The 18,441-nt window shown below is 36.9% G+C and overlaps 1 protein-coding gene across 2 annotated transcripts in view; it reads right to left on the bottom strand.

The window, feature by feature from the left end:
* The window catches only part of TMEM38B (transmembrane protein 38B), a 58,671-nt gene that overhangs the window by 31,235 nt on the left and 8,995 nt on the right, over positions 1-18,441 (bottom strand). For both annotated transcript variants that reach the window (XM_066367517.1, XM_066367518.1), the window contains exon 2: positions 361-517. In XM_066367517.1, coding sequence (XP_066223614.1) covers positions 361-517 — 157 coding nt within the window. The remainder of the gene's footprint in view (positions 1-360; positions 518-18,441) is intronic.

An 18,441-nucleotide genomic window follows, 5' to 3' on the forward strand; every position in this document is an offset into this window, starting at 1 on the left:
ATGATCACTTGGACTTTGATGTAGTTGGTTGCATTCTTGATTTTTATGCTGTTGTATATCTGTGTACATGGGTTAGGTTCATAAGATAAACTGTTTGGGGCCAAATAATTGATGCTCTTCATATCTGAAAAGCTCCCACTAAAGATACATGAAGACAATGGTAACAATGACTGCCTCTGGGAGAGGATAAGGGAGAAGAAAGGTGAGACACACTTTGTACCTTTGGGATTATTAGAGTTCCTTCCTTTACACGTGCATCAACTTTTCAAGACCATAAAATATTTGTTAAAAACTTCCACTTACTAATAATTTACAAAACAATTTTTAAATGTCTAATAGTTTAACATAATGGCAGCTTACCAGATTGAAGATGCCAGTAATATATTTGTGTTATTTGCAAGAAACTTCAATGGGGGTTCTGCAAGCAGCACACAGGATAAAATTCCTCCACCAAAACAGTGGAGCATCGCAGTGAACCAACTTGAAACAGGATTCTTCCATGCCACTGCCACTGATCCTGAAATGGTCAAGTAAAAATGTGATCTGAGGTCATTGTATATTAAACAAGTCACAAGGTACTGGTGGAACTAAAAATACCAACTTCTTAATTTCATTGTTTTCAAGAATTTGTCATTACTTATAGGTGTGACAATCACATCATCATAAAACATATTTTTTGTTCTTTTTTTTATATTTTTCCGAAGTGGTAGGGGGAGGCGAAAAGACTCCCGCATGCACCCGACCGGATCCACCCGGCATGCCCACCAGGGGGCGATACTTGGCCCCTCTGGGGCGTTGCTCTGCTGCAATCGGAACCATTCTAGCACCTGAGGCAGAGGCCATGGAGCCATCCTCAGTGTCCAGGCCAACTTTGCTCCAATGGAGACTTGTTGCAGGAGGGGAAGAGAGAGATAGAAGAAGGGGAAGAGTGCCTGGGCTAGGAATCAAACCCGGGACCTCCGCACGCCGGGATGGCGCTCTATCACTGAGCCAACCAGCCAGGGCCATATCTTTTGTTCTTTAAATTAAGACTAAAAACACTTTAACTTTAAGATGGGTGATACGGAGCAACTTTAAAATACTCTGTCCAGGCTCTTATGGCCAGTTTCCTAGTAGCAGATTATTATAGAGTCTAGCCACCTACTGTTTCCTTTCATTCCCACCTTACTATAAGTACTCCCTCATCATATGTCAAAAATATATATTAAGAAAAATTTACAATCTTGTCTGACCAGGCAATGGTGCAGTGGATAGAGTATCAGACTGGGACACAGAGGACCCAGGTTCGAAACCCTAAGGTCTCCAGCTTGAGCATGAGCTCATCTGGCTTGAGCACGGGCTCACCAGCTTGAGCGCAGGGTCACTGCCTTGAGCAAGGGGTCACTCACTCTGCTGTAGTCTGCGGGTCAAGGCACATAGGAGAAAACAATCAATGAACAACTAAGTAGCCACAACAGAATTGATGTTTCTCATCTCTCCCTTCCTGTCTGTCCCTATCTGTCTCTCTGACTTGTTCTCTATGTCAAAAAAAAGAAAGAAAAATTTATAATCTTAAGTACTTTAAAAAGATGAAAGCTGAAATAAACTAAGCTTTCCACACAACAGGCTAGAAATAAAATAAAGTAAACCAAAAGGAAAAAGTTGATGAGAAGCAGATATTTACATCATTACAAAATGTCTCCTAAGAAATTGCATATTAATTAGAGGGAAATAATAACTTTAGTGTGAAGAAGCCTTGCAGTTATCACTGTAAACAAACAACATCAGATGACTCCTGATATAATACACTAAGAATATATTATTACTTCTGTGGTATTTCTACCAAATATGTGTAACTTGAACTATTCTAATCAGATACAACTAAATCAAGAGCTATACTCATAAAGAAAAAGACATACTCAGTCTATACTTTAATAATGCCAAAGTCAAGAAACATACACAAAAAAGGCTGATGTTTCAGATTAAATGACATTGAAGGGACATCTAAATGCGATGTGTGTATTAAACTGTAGAGTGGAAAAAAATATTTTAAAAGGAACTTTTTGGACAACCGATGCAACATAAATATGAATTGTGGCTTAGATAATAGTATTGTGTCACTATTAACTTCCTGGTTTTGGTAACTGTACAGTGGTTCTTAAATTTAACATAATTAGAATTAACTGGGCAAAATGCCTCCAATTTACACTTAAGTGGTTCTGAAAAATTAATATGTATAAATAAAAACAGTCAGAGAGAATGCTAAAACTTTCAGTTGTAAGAAAAGTAAGTTCTGAGGATCTAATGTACAGCCTAGTGACTATAGTTAACAACAGTATTATATACTTGAAATTTTCTAAGAGTAGATCTTGTACTCACCACATACACACAAAAAGGTAACTATGTAAGGTGATGGATATGCTAATTACCTTGATTGTGGCAATCACTTCACAATGTATATGTCTATCAAATCTTCACATCGTACACTTTAAATTCATACAATTTTTTCAATTGTACCTCAATAGAGCAGTAAGAAAGTAAATAAATGGGCTAAATGTAAGGATGTTGACCCTTGAACATGGGAACATAATTATAAAGAATAAAATGGCAATAACTATGCACCTATTAATAATCTCTTCAAATGAAAATGGATTAAATGTTCCAATCAAAAGATATATAGTAGCTGAATGGATAAGAAAACAAGGCAAATAAACAGCTTGTCTACCAGAGATGCACCTCAGAATAAAATACACAAACTGAAAGTAAAGGGATGAAAAAAAATATTCCTCGTAAATGGAAATAAAAAAGGTTGAGTAGCAATACTTAAATAAAATAGGCTTTAAAACAAAGGCTGTTACAAAAGACAAAGAAGGATATTACATAATGGTAAAGAAATCAATCCAACAAGAGGCTATAACCCATGTCAATATTTATGTGCCCAATGTAGCAACACCTAAATACACAAAGAAAATCTTGATGGACATAAAGGGAAAGATGGACAGTAATACAGTCAGAGTAGAGACTTTAACACCCCATTGACATCTATGGATAGATCTTCCAGACAGAAAATCAACAAAGAAACATCAGCCTTAAATGACACACTAGACCAGATGATTTTAATTGGTATTTTCAGAGCATTTCACTCCAAAGCAGCAGAATATACATTCTTTTCAAGTGCACATAGAAGAACATTTTCCAGGATAGACCACAAGTTAGGACACAAAACAAGTCTCAAATTGAAGAAGAATGAATTTGTGTCAAGAATCTTCTACAATCTTAGCATAATATAAAACTAGAAATCAATTACAAGAAAAAAAAACCTGAAAACACACAAAGACATGGAGGCTAAATAACATGTTACTAAACAATAAATGGATTAACAATGAGTTCAAAGTAGACATCAAAAGATGCCGTGAGATAAATGAAAATGAAAACACAACAACCCCAAATCTATGAGGCACAGTGAAAGCTGTCTTAAGAGGGAAATTCATAGCAATACTAACCTACCTCAAGATAAGAAAAATCTCAAACTATTAATTCTTACACGTAAACGAACTAGAAGAGAAATGGCGCCATAAGGAGTGATACCGATAAATCTCCCCAAAATTCCAACAATATCTTCAACCAGAGACAGAAAAATCTATCCTTGGAGCCTCCAGAAGTCCCACACTGAGCGCGAAGTACTATCAACAAAACCACCCTCAGATGCCATTAAGGAAAAGGAAATTGAATATCATGGATACAAAAGACAGAGACGTAGCACAGATAGATGAGGAAAAATCTATGGAGAAAAAATTTAATATATTGGAAACCTTGGAGCTAAATGACAGAGAATTTAAAATAGAAATCCTAAAAATACTCAGAGATATACAAGAAAACACAGAAAGGCAATTTAGGGAACTCAGAAAACAACTCAACGAATACAAAGAATATATCAGGTCTACCGGAAAGTTCTGTCCGTTTCTATCAAAACAAGTTTGGACACGTAAGCACATGTTTATTTGGCGCCTATGTGCCTATTTTTATCACTTAATGTATACATACTGACATAGCAAATTAACTAAAACAAAGTTGATTCACGTTAGTCTTATGTGTGAAGCGATAGTGTACCCATGGCTACTGATAAATTTCATTTACGCCACTGTATTGTATACAAATTTCAACAAGAAAAACTGCAAGAGAAGCATGTAGAAATTTATTGAAAGTGTTTGGTGAAGGTACAGTTTCCGATAGGACATGCAGAAGATGGTTCAAAAAATTCAAAACAGGTGATTTCAACCTTTCTGATAAGCCACATTCTGGGCGACCATCTTTGATCGATGACGATGTTGTTAAGAGCATGTTGGAGGAAGATTCTTTTCTGACAACATCAGAGATCGCAGAAAGGCTTAATTCAGCTCAGCAAACCATTTCGGACCATATTCGGAAGATAGGATTGGTGTGGAAATATTCAAGATGGGTGCCACATGAATTAAGTCAGAAGAATTTGGATGATCGAGTCATCATATGCACATCTCTGCTTGCTAGGAACAAATTCGAACCCTTCTTGAACCGGATGATAACTGGAGATGAAAAGTGGGTTACCTACGAAAATATCGTAAGGAAAAGGGCATATTGTGAACCCGGAAAACCTAGCCCTTCCACCTCTAAACCAAATTTGACTCTGAATAAGAGAATGTTGTGTATATGGTGGGACATTCGAGGACCAATACATTATGAGCTTTTAAAACCGAACGAAAAGCTCAATTCGGAGAAGTATTGTCAGCAACTGGATAATTTAAAGACACCAGTCCAAGAAAAGAGGCCAGCGATGTTAAATAGAAAGAACATCATACTGCATCATGATAATGCCAGGCCATATGCTGCTTTGGGAACTCGTCAAAAAATTGCAGAACTAGGCTGGGAAATTCTGTCGCATCCACCATATTCCCCAGACTTAGCATTCTCTGACTATTTTGTAAGGATAAAAACCTCACTTGTTTTTGTCCTTACAAAATTTTTTGAAGGGCAAAAAATTCAAAAATAAAGAAGATATCAAACAAGCACTGGTTCATTTTTTGCATCAAAAGATAAAACATTTTTCAAAAATGGAAAATACAAATTTCCCTCACACTGGCAAGAAATCATTAATAATAATGGCAATTATATTATTCAATAAAGTTTATTGACGGTAAGAAAAATTTGTGTTTTATTCCAAAAATGGACAGAACTTTCTGGTAGACCAGATATTACCACGGAAATTGAAACTATAAAAACAAATCAAACAGAGATGAAAAACTCAATTCATGAGCTGAAAAACGAGGTAACAAGCTTAGCTAATAGAACAGGCCGGATAGAAGGTAGGATTAGTGAAATAGAAGACAAGCAACTTGACACACAACAGAGAGAAGAAGAAAGAGACTCAAAAATTTTAAAAAATGAAAAAGCCCTACAGGAATTGTCTGACTCCATCAAAAACACTAACATAAGAATAATAGGTATATCAGAGGGAGAAAAGAGAGAAAATGGAATGGAGAACATATTCAAACAAATAATAGATGAGAACTTCCCAAGCCTGTGGAAAGAACTAAAGCCTCAAATTCAAGAAGCAAACAGAACACCGAGTTTTCTTAACCCCAACAAACCTACTTCAAGGCACATCATAATAAAATTGGAACAAACCAACAACAAAGAAAAACTTCTCAAGGCAGCCAGGAAAAAGAAGAATACAACATATAAAGGAAGGCCTATTAGATTATCATTGGATTTCTCAGCAGAAACTCTACAAGCTAGAAGAGAGTGGACCCCAATATTTAAAGTCCTGAAAGAGAGGAACTTTCAGCCAAGAATACTATACCTATCAAAGCTATCCTTCAAATACGAAGTAGAAATAAAAACATTCACAGATACAGAAAAGATAAGGGAATTTATCATCAGAAAACTCTCACTCCAGGAATTACTAAAGGGGGTTTTCCAACCAGATACAAAGAACAAAACAAAACCACAAGTAAAAGCTCCACCAAGAACACAATAAAACCAAATTTAAACTGTGACAACAAAAAAAAAGGGGGGGGGGGAGAGGACGGAGATTAACAGTAGCAAAGGACAATGGAATGCAGAGGTACTCACAAGACAGTGTACTACAATGAACAGGGTAGAAACCCTTTTCATTACTTAATGGTAACCACCCATGAAAAAACCAATACAGAAGCACATGACTTAAAAAAGATAGCAACAGAGGAAAGAAGTATGGAATACAACCAAACAAAAACAAAGGATAGAAAAACAAAAGAGAAGAATCAAACAAGACACAAAACTAACAGAAAGCAATGTATAAAATGGCAGTAGGAAACCCACAAGTGTCAATAATTACACTAAATGTAAACGGGTTAAATTCACCAATAAAAAGGCACAGAGTAGCAGAATGGATTAAAAAAGAAAATCCAGGCCCTGGCCAGTTGGCTCAGCGGTAGAGCATCGGCCTGGCGTGCAGGAGTCCCAGGTTCGATTCCCGGCCAGGGCACACAGGAGAAGCGCCCATCTGCTTCTCTACCCCCCCCTTCCACTCTGTCTCTCTCTTCTCCTCCCGCAGCCGAGGCTCCATTGGAGCAAAGATGGCCCAGGCGTTGAGGATGGCTCTGTGACCTCTGCCTCAGGCACTAGAATGGCTCTAGATGCAACAGAGCAATGCCCCAGAGGGGCAGAGTATCGCCCCCTGGTGGGCATGCCAGGTGGATCCCGGTCAGGCGCATGCAGGAGTCTGTCTGACTACCTCCCCGTTTCCAGCTTTGGAAAAATGAAAAAAAAAATCCAACTGTATGCTGCCTACAAGAAACTCATCTAAGCAACAAGGATAAAAACAAATTCAAAGTGAAAGGCTGGAAAACAATACTCCAAGCAAATAATATCCAAAAAAAAGTAGGAGTAGCAATACTCATATCTGATAATGCTGACTACAAGACAGCAAAAGCACTCAGAGACAAAAATGGTCATTTCATAATGATTAAGGGGACACTGAATCAAGAAGACATAACAATTCTTAATATATATGTACCAAACCAAGGAGCACCAAAATATATAAGACAGCTACTTATTGACCTTAAAACAAAAACTGACAAAAAATACAATCATACTTGGAGACCACAATACACCGCTGACGGCTCTAGATCGGTCATCCAAACAGAGAATCAATAAAGATATATTGGCCTTAAACAAAACCTAGAGCACCTGAATATGATAGACATCTACAGGACATTTCATCCCAAAGTGACAGAGTATACATTTTTCTCAGTGTACATGGATCATTCTCAAGAATTGACCATATGTTGGGCCACAAAAATAATATCAGCAAATTCAGAAAAACTGAAGTTGTACCAAGCACATTTTCTGATCATAAAGCCTTGAAACTATAATTCGACTGAAAAAAGAGGAAAAAAACTCCACAAAAATGTGGAAACTAAACAACATACTTTTAAAAAATGAATGGGTCAAAGAAGAAATAAACACAGAGATCAAAAGAAATACAGAGACAAATGAAAATGACAATACAACATATCAGAATCTATGGGACGCAGCAAAAGCAGTGATAAGAGGGAAGTTCATATCACTACAGCCTATATGAACAAACAAGAGAGAGCCCAAGTGAACCACTTAACTTTACACCTTAAGGAACAAGGAAAAGAAGAACAAAGACAACCCAAAACCAGCCGAAGCAAGGAGATAATAAAAATCAGAGCAGAAATAAATGAAACAGAGAACAGAAAAACTATAGAAAAAATTAATAAAACAAGGAGCTGGTTCTTTGAAAAGATCAACAAAATTGACAAACCCTTGGCAAGACTTATCAAGGAAAAAAGAGAAAGAACTCATATAAACAAAATCCAAAATGAAAGAGGAGAAATCACCACAGATATCATAGATATACAAAGAATTATTGTAGAATACTATGAAAAACTATATGCCACTAAATTCAACAATATAGAAGAAATGGATAAATTCCTAGAACAATACAACCTTCCTAGACTGAGTCAAGAAGAAGCAGAAAGCCTAAACAGACCAATTAGTAAAAAAGAAATAGAAAAAACTATTAAAAACCTCCCCAAAAATAAAAGTCCAGGCCCAGACGGTTATACTAGTGAATTCTATCAAACATTCAAAGTAGACTTGGTTCCTATTCTACTCAAAAGTCTTCCAAAAAATTGAAGAAGAAGCAATACTTCCAAACACATTTTATGAGGCCAACGTAACCCTCATACCGAAACCAGGCAAGGACAACACAAAAAAATAAAACTACAGACCAATATCTCTAATGAATACAGATGCTAAAATACTAAACAAAATACTAGCAAATCGAATACAACAACATATTAAAAAAATAATACATCATGATCAAGTGGGATTCATCCCAGAATCTCAAGGATGGTTCAACATACGTAAAACGGTTAACGTAATACACCATATCAACAACACAAAGAACAAAAACCACATGATCTTATCAATAGATGCAGAAAAGGCTTTCGATAAAATACAACACAATTTTATGGTTAAGACTCTCAACAAAATGGGTATAGAAGGAAAATATCTCAACATGATAAAGGCCATATATGATAAACCATCAGCTAACATCATATTAAATGGCACAAAACTGAAGGCTTTCCCCCTTAAATCAGGAACAAGACAGGGTTGTCCACTCTCTCCACTCTTATTTAATGTGGTGCTAGAGGTTCTAGCCAGAGCAATCAGACAAGACAAAGAAATAAAAGGCATCCATATTGGAAAAGAAAAAGTAAAGGTATCACTTTTTGCAGATTATATGATCCTACACATTGAAAACCCCAAAGAATCTACAAAAAGACTACTAGAAACAATAAGCCAATACAGTAAGGTCGCAGGATACAAAATTAATATACAAAAGTCCATAGCCTTTCTATATGCCAACAATGAAACATTTGAGAACAAACTCAAAAAAATAATCCTCTTCATGATTGCAAAAAATAAATAAATAAAATACCTAGGAATAAACATAACAAAGAATGTAAAGGATCTATATAATGAAAACTACAAAGCATTGCTAAGGGAAATCGAAAAAGATACAATGAAATGGAAGAATATTCCTTGTTCTTGGATAGGAAGAATAAATATAATCAAAATGGCCATATTACCCAAATTATTATGCAAATTTAATGCAATTCCCATCAAAATTCCAATTTTTTAAAGAAATGGAACAAAAAATCATCAGATTTATATGGAACTATAAAAACTCCGAATAGCCAAAGCAATCCTAAAGAAAAAGAACGAAGCTGGGGGCATTACAATACCTGACTTCAAACTATATTATAGGGCCATGACAATCAAAACAGCATGGTATTGGCAGAAAAGTAGACACTCAGACCAATGGAACAGAATAGAAAGTCCAGAAATAAAACCACATATATAAGGTCAAATAATTTTTGATAAAGGAGCCAACAACACACAGTGGAGAAAAGAAAGCCTCTTCAACAAATGGTGCTGGGAAAACTGGAAAGCTACATGCAAAAGAATGAAACTCGACTACAGTTTGTCCCCTTGTACTAAAATTAATTCAAAATGGATCAAAGACCTAAATATAAGACCTGAAACAATAAAGTACATAGAAGAAGACATAGGTCCTAAACTCATGGACCTTGGTTTTAAAGAGCATTTTATGAATTTGACTCCAAAGGCAAGGGAAGTGAAGGCAAAAATAAATGAATGGGACTACATCAGACTAAGAAGTTTTTGCTCAGCAAGAGAAACTGATAACAAAATAAACAGACAGCCAACTAAATGGGAAATGATATTTTCAAACAACAGCTCAGATAAGGGCCTAATATCCAAAATATACAAAGAACTCATAAAACTCAACAACAACCAAACAAACAATCCAATAAAAAAATGGGAAGAGGACATGAACAGACACTCCTCCCAGGAAGAAATACAAGTGGCCAACAGATATATGAAAAGATGCTCATCTTCATTAGTTATTAGAGAAATGCAAATCAAAACTGCAATGAGATTCCACCTCACATCTGTTAGATTAGCTATTATTAACAAGACAGGTAATAGCAAATGTTGAAGAGGCTGTGGAGAAAAAGGTACCCTCATTCACTGTTGGTGGGAATGTAAAGTAGTACAACCATTATGGAAGAAAGTATGGTGGTTCCTCAAAAAACTGAAAATAGAACTCCCTTATGACCCAGCAATCCCTCTACTGGTTATATACCCCAAAAACTCAGAAACATTGATACGTAAAGACACATGCAGCCCCATGTTCATTGCAGCATTGTTCACAGTGGCCAAGACATGGAAACAACCAAAAAGCCCTTCAATAGAAGACTGGATAAAGAAGATGTGGCACATATACACTATGGAATACTACTCAGCCGTAAGAAATGATGACATCGGATCATTTACAACAAAATGGTGGGATTTTGATAACATTATACGGAGTGAAATAAGTAAATCAGAAAAAAACAAGAACTGCATTATTCCATACATAGGTGGGATATAAAAACGAGACTAAGAGACATGGACAAGAGTGTGGTGGTTGGGGGGGGGGGGGAGGGGAGGGGGAGGGGCACAAAGTAAACTAGATAGAAGGTGACGGAGGAAAATCTGACTTTGGGTGATGGGTATACAACATAATTGATTGACAAGATAACCTGGACGTTTTCTTTAAACATATGTGCCCTGATTTATTGATGTCACCCCAGTAAAATTAATTAAAAAAAAGGAACTAGAAAAACCTCAAAGTGAGTAGAAGGAAGAAAATAATAAAAATCAGAGAAGAAAAAACAAACTAAAGTCTAAAAAACCAACACAAAATATCTATGAAATCAAGAGCTGGTTCTTTGGAAAGATAAGCAAGATCGAAAAATTTTAACCAAACTCATCAAGAAAAAAGAAAGAGGAACCAAATAAATAAAATCAGAAATTAAAGAGAAGTAACAACTGACACCAAAGAAATACAAAGGAGTACAAGAAGATATTATGAACAACAATATGCCAACAAATTGTATAATCTGAAAGAAACAAATTTCTAGTTACATAAAATCTTCTAAAACTGAATCAAGAAGAAACAGAAAATCTGAACAGACTACAACTAATGAAATCAAAGCAGTGATCAAAAAAACTCCCAGCAAACAAAAGTCTTGTACCAAATGGCTTCACAAATGAATTTTAGCAAACATTAAAAAAAAAACAAACAAAACACCTATCCTTCTCCCTTCCTACAAGTTCAAGAAGAGGGAAGAATTCCAAGCTTATTTACAAGGCCAGGGCCAGCATTACTCTAATTCCAAAACCAAATCAAGTCTCTACAAAGAAAGAAAATATAATAAGCCTCTATCCCTGATAAACATAGATGTAAAAATCCTCAGCAAAATATTAGCAAATGAATCCAGCAATACATTAAAAAGGTCACACACCACAATCAAGTGGGATTTATTCTGGAGATGCAAAGTTGGTATAATATCCGCAAATCAATTAACGTGATATATCACATAAACAAAATTTAGGATAAAAATCATGATCATATCAATAGATGCGAACAAAGCATTTGACAAAAACCAGCACTATTTATGATAAAAATTCTCAGCAAAGTGGGAACAGAAGGAAAACACCTCAACATAATAAAGGCCATATATGACAAACCCAGATAACATTATACTCAATGGGGAAAACCTAAAAGCATTTCTCTTAAGGCCTGACCAGGCAGTGGCGCAGTGGATAGAGCAGGGGTACTCAACCTTTATATACCTACTGCCCACTTTTGTATCTGTTATTAGTAAAATTTTCTAACCACCCACCGGTTCCACAGTAATGGTGATTTATAAAGTAGGGAAGTAACTTTACTTTATAAAATTTATAAAGCAGAGTTACAGCAAGTTAAAGCATATAATAATAATTACTTATCAAGTACTTTATTTCGGATTTTCGCTAAGTTTGGCAGAATAAATCTTTATAACCCAAGTTACTATAGTTAAATCTATCTTTTTATTTATACTTGGGTTACTCCCCACCGCCCACCATGAAAGATGGAACACCCACTAGTGGGCGGTAGGGACCAGGTTGACTACCACTGGGATAAAGCATCGGACTGGGACGTGGAGGACCCAGGTTTGAGATCCCAAGGTTGCCAGCTTGAGCACAGGCTCATCTGGTCTGAGCAAAGCTCATCAGCTTCAGCCCAAGGTTGCTGGCTTGAGTAAGGGGTCACTTGGTCTGCTGTAGCCCCCCAGGTCAAGGCACATATGAGAAAGCAATCAATGAACAACTAAGATGCCACAACAAAGAATTGATGCTTCTCATCTCTCTCCCTTCCTGTCTGTCCCTATCTGTCCCTCTCTCCGTCTCTCTGTCTCTGTTACCAAAAAAAAAAAAAAATCAGCAAAAAGCACTTCCCTTAAGATCAGGAGCAAGACAGGATTATTTGCTATCACCACTCTTACTTCAATATAGCACTGGGAGTCCTAGCCACAGCAATCAGACAAACCAGAAAAGATAAAAGGCATCCAAATTGGAAAGGAAGAAGTAAAATTGTCATTATCTGCAGATGAAATGATAGTATACTGTTCACAAAAATTAAGGGATATTTTATTGCTTCATATTCATTTTTAAATATCCCCTAATTTTTGTGCACAGTATATATGTAGAGAACCCTAAAGATTCCACCAAAGAACTATTGGAGCTGATAAATGAAATCAATAAAGTAGAAGGATACAAAATTGATATCCAGAAATCTTTTTTGTGTTTATTTGTTTTTTGGTGACAGAGACAGAGAGAGGGACAGATAGGGGCAGACAGGCAGGGAGAGAGATGGCAAGCATCAATTCTTCGTTGTGGCTCCTTAGTTGTTCATTGATTGCTTTCTCATATGTGCCTTGACCAGAGGGCTACAGCACAGTGAGTGACCCCACGCTCAAGCCAGAGACCTTGGGGTCTCAACTCTGGGTCCTCCGCATCCCAGTCCAATGTTCTATCCACTGTGCCACCGCTTGGTCAGGCTGTTTCATTTTTATACACCAACACTGAACTATCAGAAATGAAAACTAAGAAAACAATCCCATTTATGATTAAAATTTTTAAATTAAAATTGACTCAAGTGTCCAAAGGCGTTTCATTCAAGAATATTAAAGCAGCCTGACCTGTGGTGGCGCAGTGGATAAAAGCATCGACCTGGAATATTGAGGTCGCTGGTTCGAAACCCTGGGCTTGCCCTGTCAAGGCACATATGGGAGTTGAAGCTTCCTGCTCCTCCCCTCCTCTCTCTCTCTCTCTCTTTCTCTCTCTCTCTCCCCCTCTCCCCCCCCCCCTCTAAAATGAATAAATAAAAATAATTTAAAAAAAAAAAAAAAAAAAAAAAAAAAAAAAAGAATATTAAAGCATTGTTTATAATGCTGTGAAAAAAATGGAAGAAATCTAAATGACCATTATCAGAGAAATAGTTAAATAAACCACAATCTCTCTTTTTGTGAAAGAGAAAGTCAGAGAGAGGGACACACAGACAGGAAGGGAGAGAGATAAGAAGCATCAATTCTTTGTTGCAGTACCTTAGTTGTTCATTGATTGTTTTCTCATACGTGCCTTGACCAGGAGCTACAGAAGAGTGACCCCTTGCTCAAGCCAGTTACCTTGGGCTCAAGCTGGTAAGCTGTCCTAAAACCAGATAAGCCCACGCTCAAGCTGGTGACCTCAGGGTCTCGAACCTGGGTCCTCCACATCCCAGTCCGACATTCTATATACTGCGCCACCACCTAATCAGGCAAACCACAATCTCTTGTACTATGGAATACTTTATACATGAGCAACTCAGGAGTGTGGTAGATCAAATTATCAGAGAAAGATCCCTAAAATATGCCATTGGTTAAAAACAAAGAACCAAATACAATCACAGTGAACAACAATATTTCAGCATGGAATCATTTATGTGTGAAAACCCAAACACTACGGTTCCCTAGGTACACACAGATATATGGGATGCCCAGAACAGGTGTGCAGCACACCATATGTTAACTCTTATCGTCTCTGGAAAAGTCTGGGATTAGGGAAGATGACTGAACAGGCTTTAAATTTATTCAATTATATAACTTAACTGTATTTGGATTCTTTTTTTTTTTCTTACAGAGACAGAGTCAGAGAGAGGGACAGACAGGGGCAGACAGACAGGAACGGAGATGAGAAGCATCGATCATCAGTTTTTCGTTGCGCGTTGCGACACCTTAATTGTTCATTGATTGCTTTCTCATATGTGCCTTGACCGCGGGCCTTCAGCAGACCAAGTAACCCCTTGCTCAAGCCAGCAACCTTGGGTCCAAGCTGGTGAGCTTTTGCTCAAACCAGATGAGCCCGCGCTCAAGCTGGTGACCTTGGGGTCTCGAACCTGGGTCCTTCCGCATTCCAGTCCAATGCTCTATCCCGGTGTTTCCCAACGTGGGGCCCATGCCCCACAGGGGGGCAATTCGATAGTTAAGGGGGGCAATTTGAAAATGGACACGACACGACTTTAACTCTTTTGCCCCGGGCCATTTAAACGCAATGCTAGATATCGGTGCCAAATTTAACAAAAAATGCAATTCTTAAATAATTGCGGTAAATAATTATTAAGTATAATTTCGTTTGACGAGACCAAAATATCAACTGGGTGATTGGCGTCGTCAAGTAAACTTCGTCCTGGGTTTACCGCGGACTGTGCCATCTGCCACAGGGAACACCGGACATTTTAAAAACTCGCTAAACACCGCAGTTATTCTCACCTAATTGGCCCATCGCAACTTCTGTAGTGTTTCACATCATTCAGTTGGTGTTAATTTGAAATAACTGTCAGTCAAAACTGTTGTAAAAGCTTGTTGATTTAATAAATATACATATATATAGTATAGATATAATTGGTAAGTATTTGATTTTATTTTTATCAATATTAAACTCTTTATTAAGTACTTCTTGCATCGGGGCTAGAAAGCACTAATATTTTATAAATATTATTGGGGCTATAATAGTGCATGCACGACAATTTTAATTTTAGAAGCATAACTTTCCAGAAAATTTTGTCAAGTGGAAAAAATATAGATACCTTTTGATTTGCGGTGGTAGTGTAGTAAATGTGTTATATACATTTAAATAAATATGAATTTTTAGTATACGTTTACTCTATGTCATATTGAATATATTTTAATACATATTTTAATATTAGTTTTTAATTTATCTCATTTTTATTTCTTATAGCCCATAGTAAAATGAGTGGTGCAAGCAAGAAAAAAACTCGTCAATATTCGGAAAAATATTTAAAATTTGGGTTCATACCCGCTGTTCACAATGAGCAGATTCCTTTTTGTCTTTTATGCCAGCAATGCTTGAACAACGAATCAATGAAATGAGGTCGTCTTGAGGCGCATTTGAAGGCGAAACATAGTGCTCATATTAATTCAGATTTGAGTTACTTTAAAACTTTAAAGAAAAATTTTGAAAAAAGAACAACATTAAAGTCTCTATTTACTGCTCATACTTCAACTAATAATCGTGTTCTTGAGGCTAGTTATCAAATTTCTTTATTCATCGCTAAAACTGGAGAAAATCACACTATAGGAGAGAATTTAATAAAACTGTCAATATCAGCATTTCTTAAAACGGTTCTTGAAAAAGATGACAAAGATGTAAAAGCTATGCCACTCAGTAACAATTCTGTTAGCAGAAGAATAGACGAAATGAGTGAGGATATTGAAAAACAACTTATTGAAAAGCTGAAAACAAGAAAATTCTCCTTGCAAATGGATGAATCAACTTTGAGAGACAGTGAGGCAGTATTGATAACTTACATAAGATACATTGATAAAGGACATTTTGCTGAAGAAATGTTGTTCTGTAAAAGATGAGAAAGCGGCCCTGGCCGGTTGGCTCAGCGGTAGAGCGTCGGCCTGGCGTGCGGGGGACCAGAGTTCGATTCCCAGCCAGGGCACATAGGAGAAGCGCCCATTTGCTTCTCCCCCCCCTCCTTCCTCTCTGTCTCTCTCTTCCCCTCCCACAGCCAAGGCTCCATTGGAGCAAAGATGGCCCGGGCACTGGAGATGGCTCCTTGGCCTCTGCCCCAGGCACTAGAGTGGCTCTGGTCGCCGCAGAGTGACGCCCCAGAGGAGCAGAGCATCGCCCCCTGGTGGGCAGAGCGTCGCCCCTGGTGGGTGTGCCGGGTGGATCCCAGTCGGGCGCATGCGGGAGTCTGTCTGACTGTCTCTCCCCATTTCCAGCTTCAGAAAAAAAAAAAATTAGAAAGCACCACGACTTCCAAAGATATATATAATAAGCTAAAAAACTACTTAGATGTCAATGATATACCAATGAAAAATATAACATCTTGTGCTGCAGATGGTGCTCCCAATACGATGGGCAAGAAAAATGGCTGCTTAAAATTGATGAAAGATGCTAATCCAGAAATGATACTTGTGCATTGTGTTATTCATAGGAAAAACTTGGTAGCTAAAAACATCTCGCCTGTTCTGAATGAAGTATTACATACAGTAATAAAGTGTGTTAATGCTATTAAAGCTAGTGCCAAATGTGAGCGTCTTTTCAAGCTATTTTGTGAAGAACAAAATGAAGACCATGTGAGACTTTTACTTCATACTGAAGTAAGATGGCTATCTAAAGGAAACTGTTTGAAAAGATTTATGGAACTGTTTGATACTCTTGGTGATTTTTTAAGCGACAAACCTGAAATGAAGTATCTATTAACAATAGATGGTAAAGCATTTGTGAGTTATTTAGCCAATATCTTTGAAAAACTAAATATATTAAATAAGCAACTTCAAGGAACAAATAAAACTCTTGTCGATGCAAAAGCAAAGATATTTGGTTTCATTACCAATATTGAGTTATGTCAGAAACATATTAACAACAAAAACTTTAAACAGTTTCATTGGCTCCAAAAATGTGAAGTAACTGATACTGCTTTACTTGTTATTGTAAATCATTTGAATATTGTATCGGCTGATTTAAAAGAAAGATTTTCTGATTTAAAACAAATTGATTTCCCAACATGGATGATGCAGCCAATGTTAGTGGATTTGTCTGATATATCAAATATGCAGTATCAAGAAGAACTCGCAGAACTGCAAAATGATGAGTCAGTTAAAGCTTTATTTAATATCAAAGGAGCGATGGCATGGCTTTGTGAGGAAACAGAAATCAAATACCCAAATTCAACCAAATGTGCAAGAAAACTATTGCTACCATTTCCATCTTCATTTTTAGCTGAATGTGGATTTTGTGCTGTAAATGACTTACTGGTAAAAAAAAGAAATTGGCTGGATATAACACAACGTGGAGACTTGAGACTAAAGCTAACCAAATTGGAACCTAATATAAAATCTCTGTGCAGCAAGCATCAAGCGCAAGGATCACACTAAATTAAAATAATAAATTAATATAGAAAAATCTGTATTAAAATTATTTGGAATTTAAATTTCTGTTTTTCATTATATGTTTTGAAATTTTACTTACTGTGTTTTGTTAACAATTTCATAGTGATTTCTTCCTAGAACCTATCATTTATGTTTATTAAGTGAACAAATCAATTTTTTTTTTATTTTTTTATTTTACAGCGACAGAGAGAGAGAGAGAGTCAGAGAGAGGGATAGACAGGCAGGAACGGAGAGATGAGAAGCATCAATCATTAGTTTTTCATTGCGCGTTGCAACACCTTAGTTGTTCATTGATTGCTTTCTCATATGTGCCTTGACCGCGGGCCTTCAGCAGACCGAGTAACCCCTTGCTTGAGCCAGCAACCTTGGGCTCAAGCTGGTGAGCTTTTTGCTCAAACCAGATGAGCCCGCGCTCAAGCCAGCGACCTCGGGGTCTCGAACCTGGGTCTTCCGCATCCCAGTCCGACGCTTTACCCACTGCGCCACTGCCTGGTCAGGCAACAAATCAATTTTTTAATGTTAAAAATTATGTATGTTACATAGGGGGGGGGCATAAAAATTTTAGAAAGGTTAAGGTGGGGCATGGCACAAAAAAGGTTGGGAAACACTGCTCTATCCTCTGCGCCACCACCTTGTCAGGCTGTATTTGGATTCTTTAAAATTAAATGTTCATCTGCCCTGGCCGAATAGCTCGGTTGGTTAGAGCATTGTCCCAAAGTTACCAGATCAATCCTGTGTCAGAGCACATACAGGAAGAGATTGATGTTTTTCTCTCTCTCTCTCTCTTTCCCTTCCTTTCTCTCTAAAATCAATTAACATTTTTAATGTTCATTTGTTAATTGTATATTTAGACCAACTTTTAACAAATTATGTCATATCCAATCTATGAAATGCAATGCACCTATTCAAAAGAATGTCACACTTTTACATGCACTGACATGACAAAAAGAAAACAATATATATATAAACAATATGTACAGTACAAAATCATTTACAGGAGAAAACCAAATATTTCTTCTATAGGTACATAAACATGCAAGTAATATATATCATT

The sequence above is a fragment of the Saccopteryx leptura genome, chromosome 2 (assembly GCF_036850995.1).
Source record: "Saccopteryx leptura isolate mSacLep1 chromosome 2, mSacLep1_pri_phased_curated, whole genome shotgun sequence".
Classification (NCBI taxonomy): domain Eukaryota; kingdom Metazoa; phylum Chordata; class Mammalia; order Chiroptera; family Emballonuridae; genus Saccopteryx; species Saccopteryx leptura.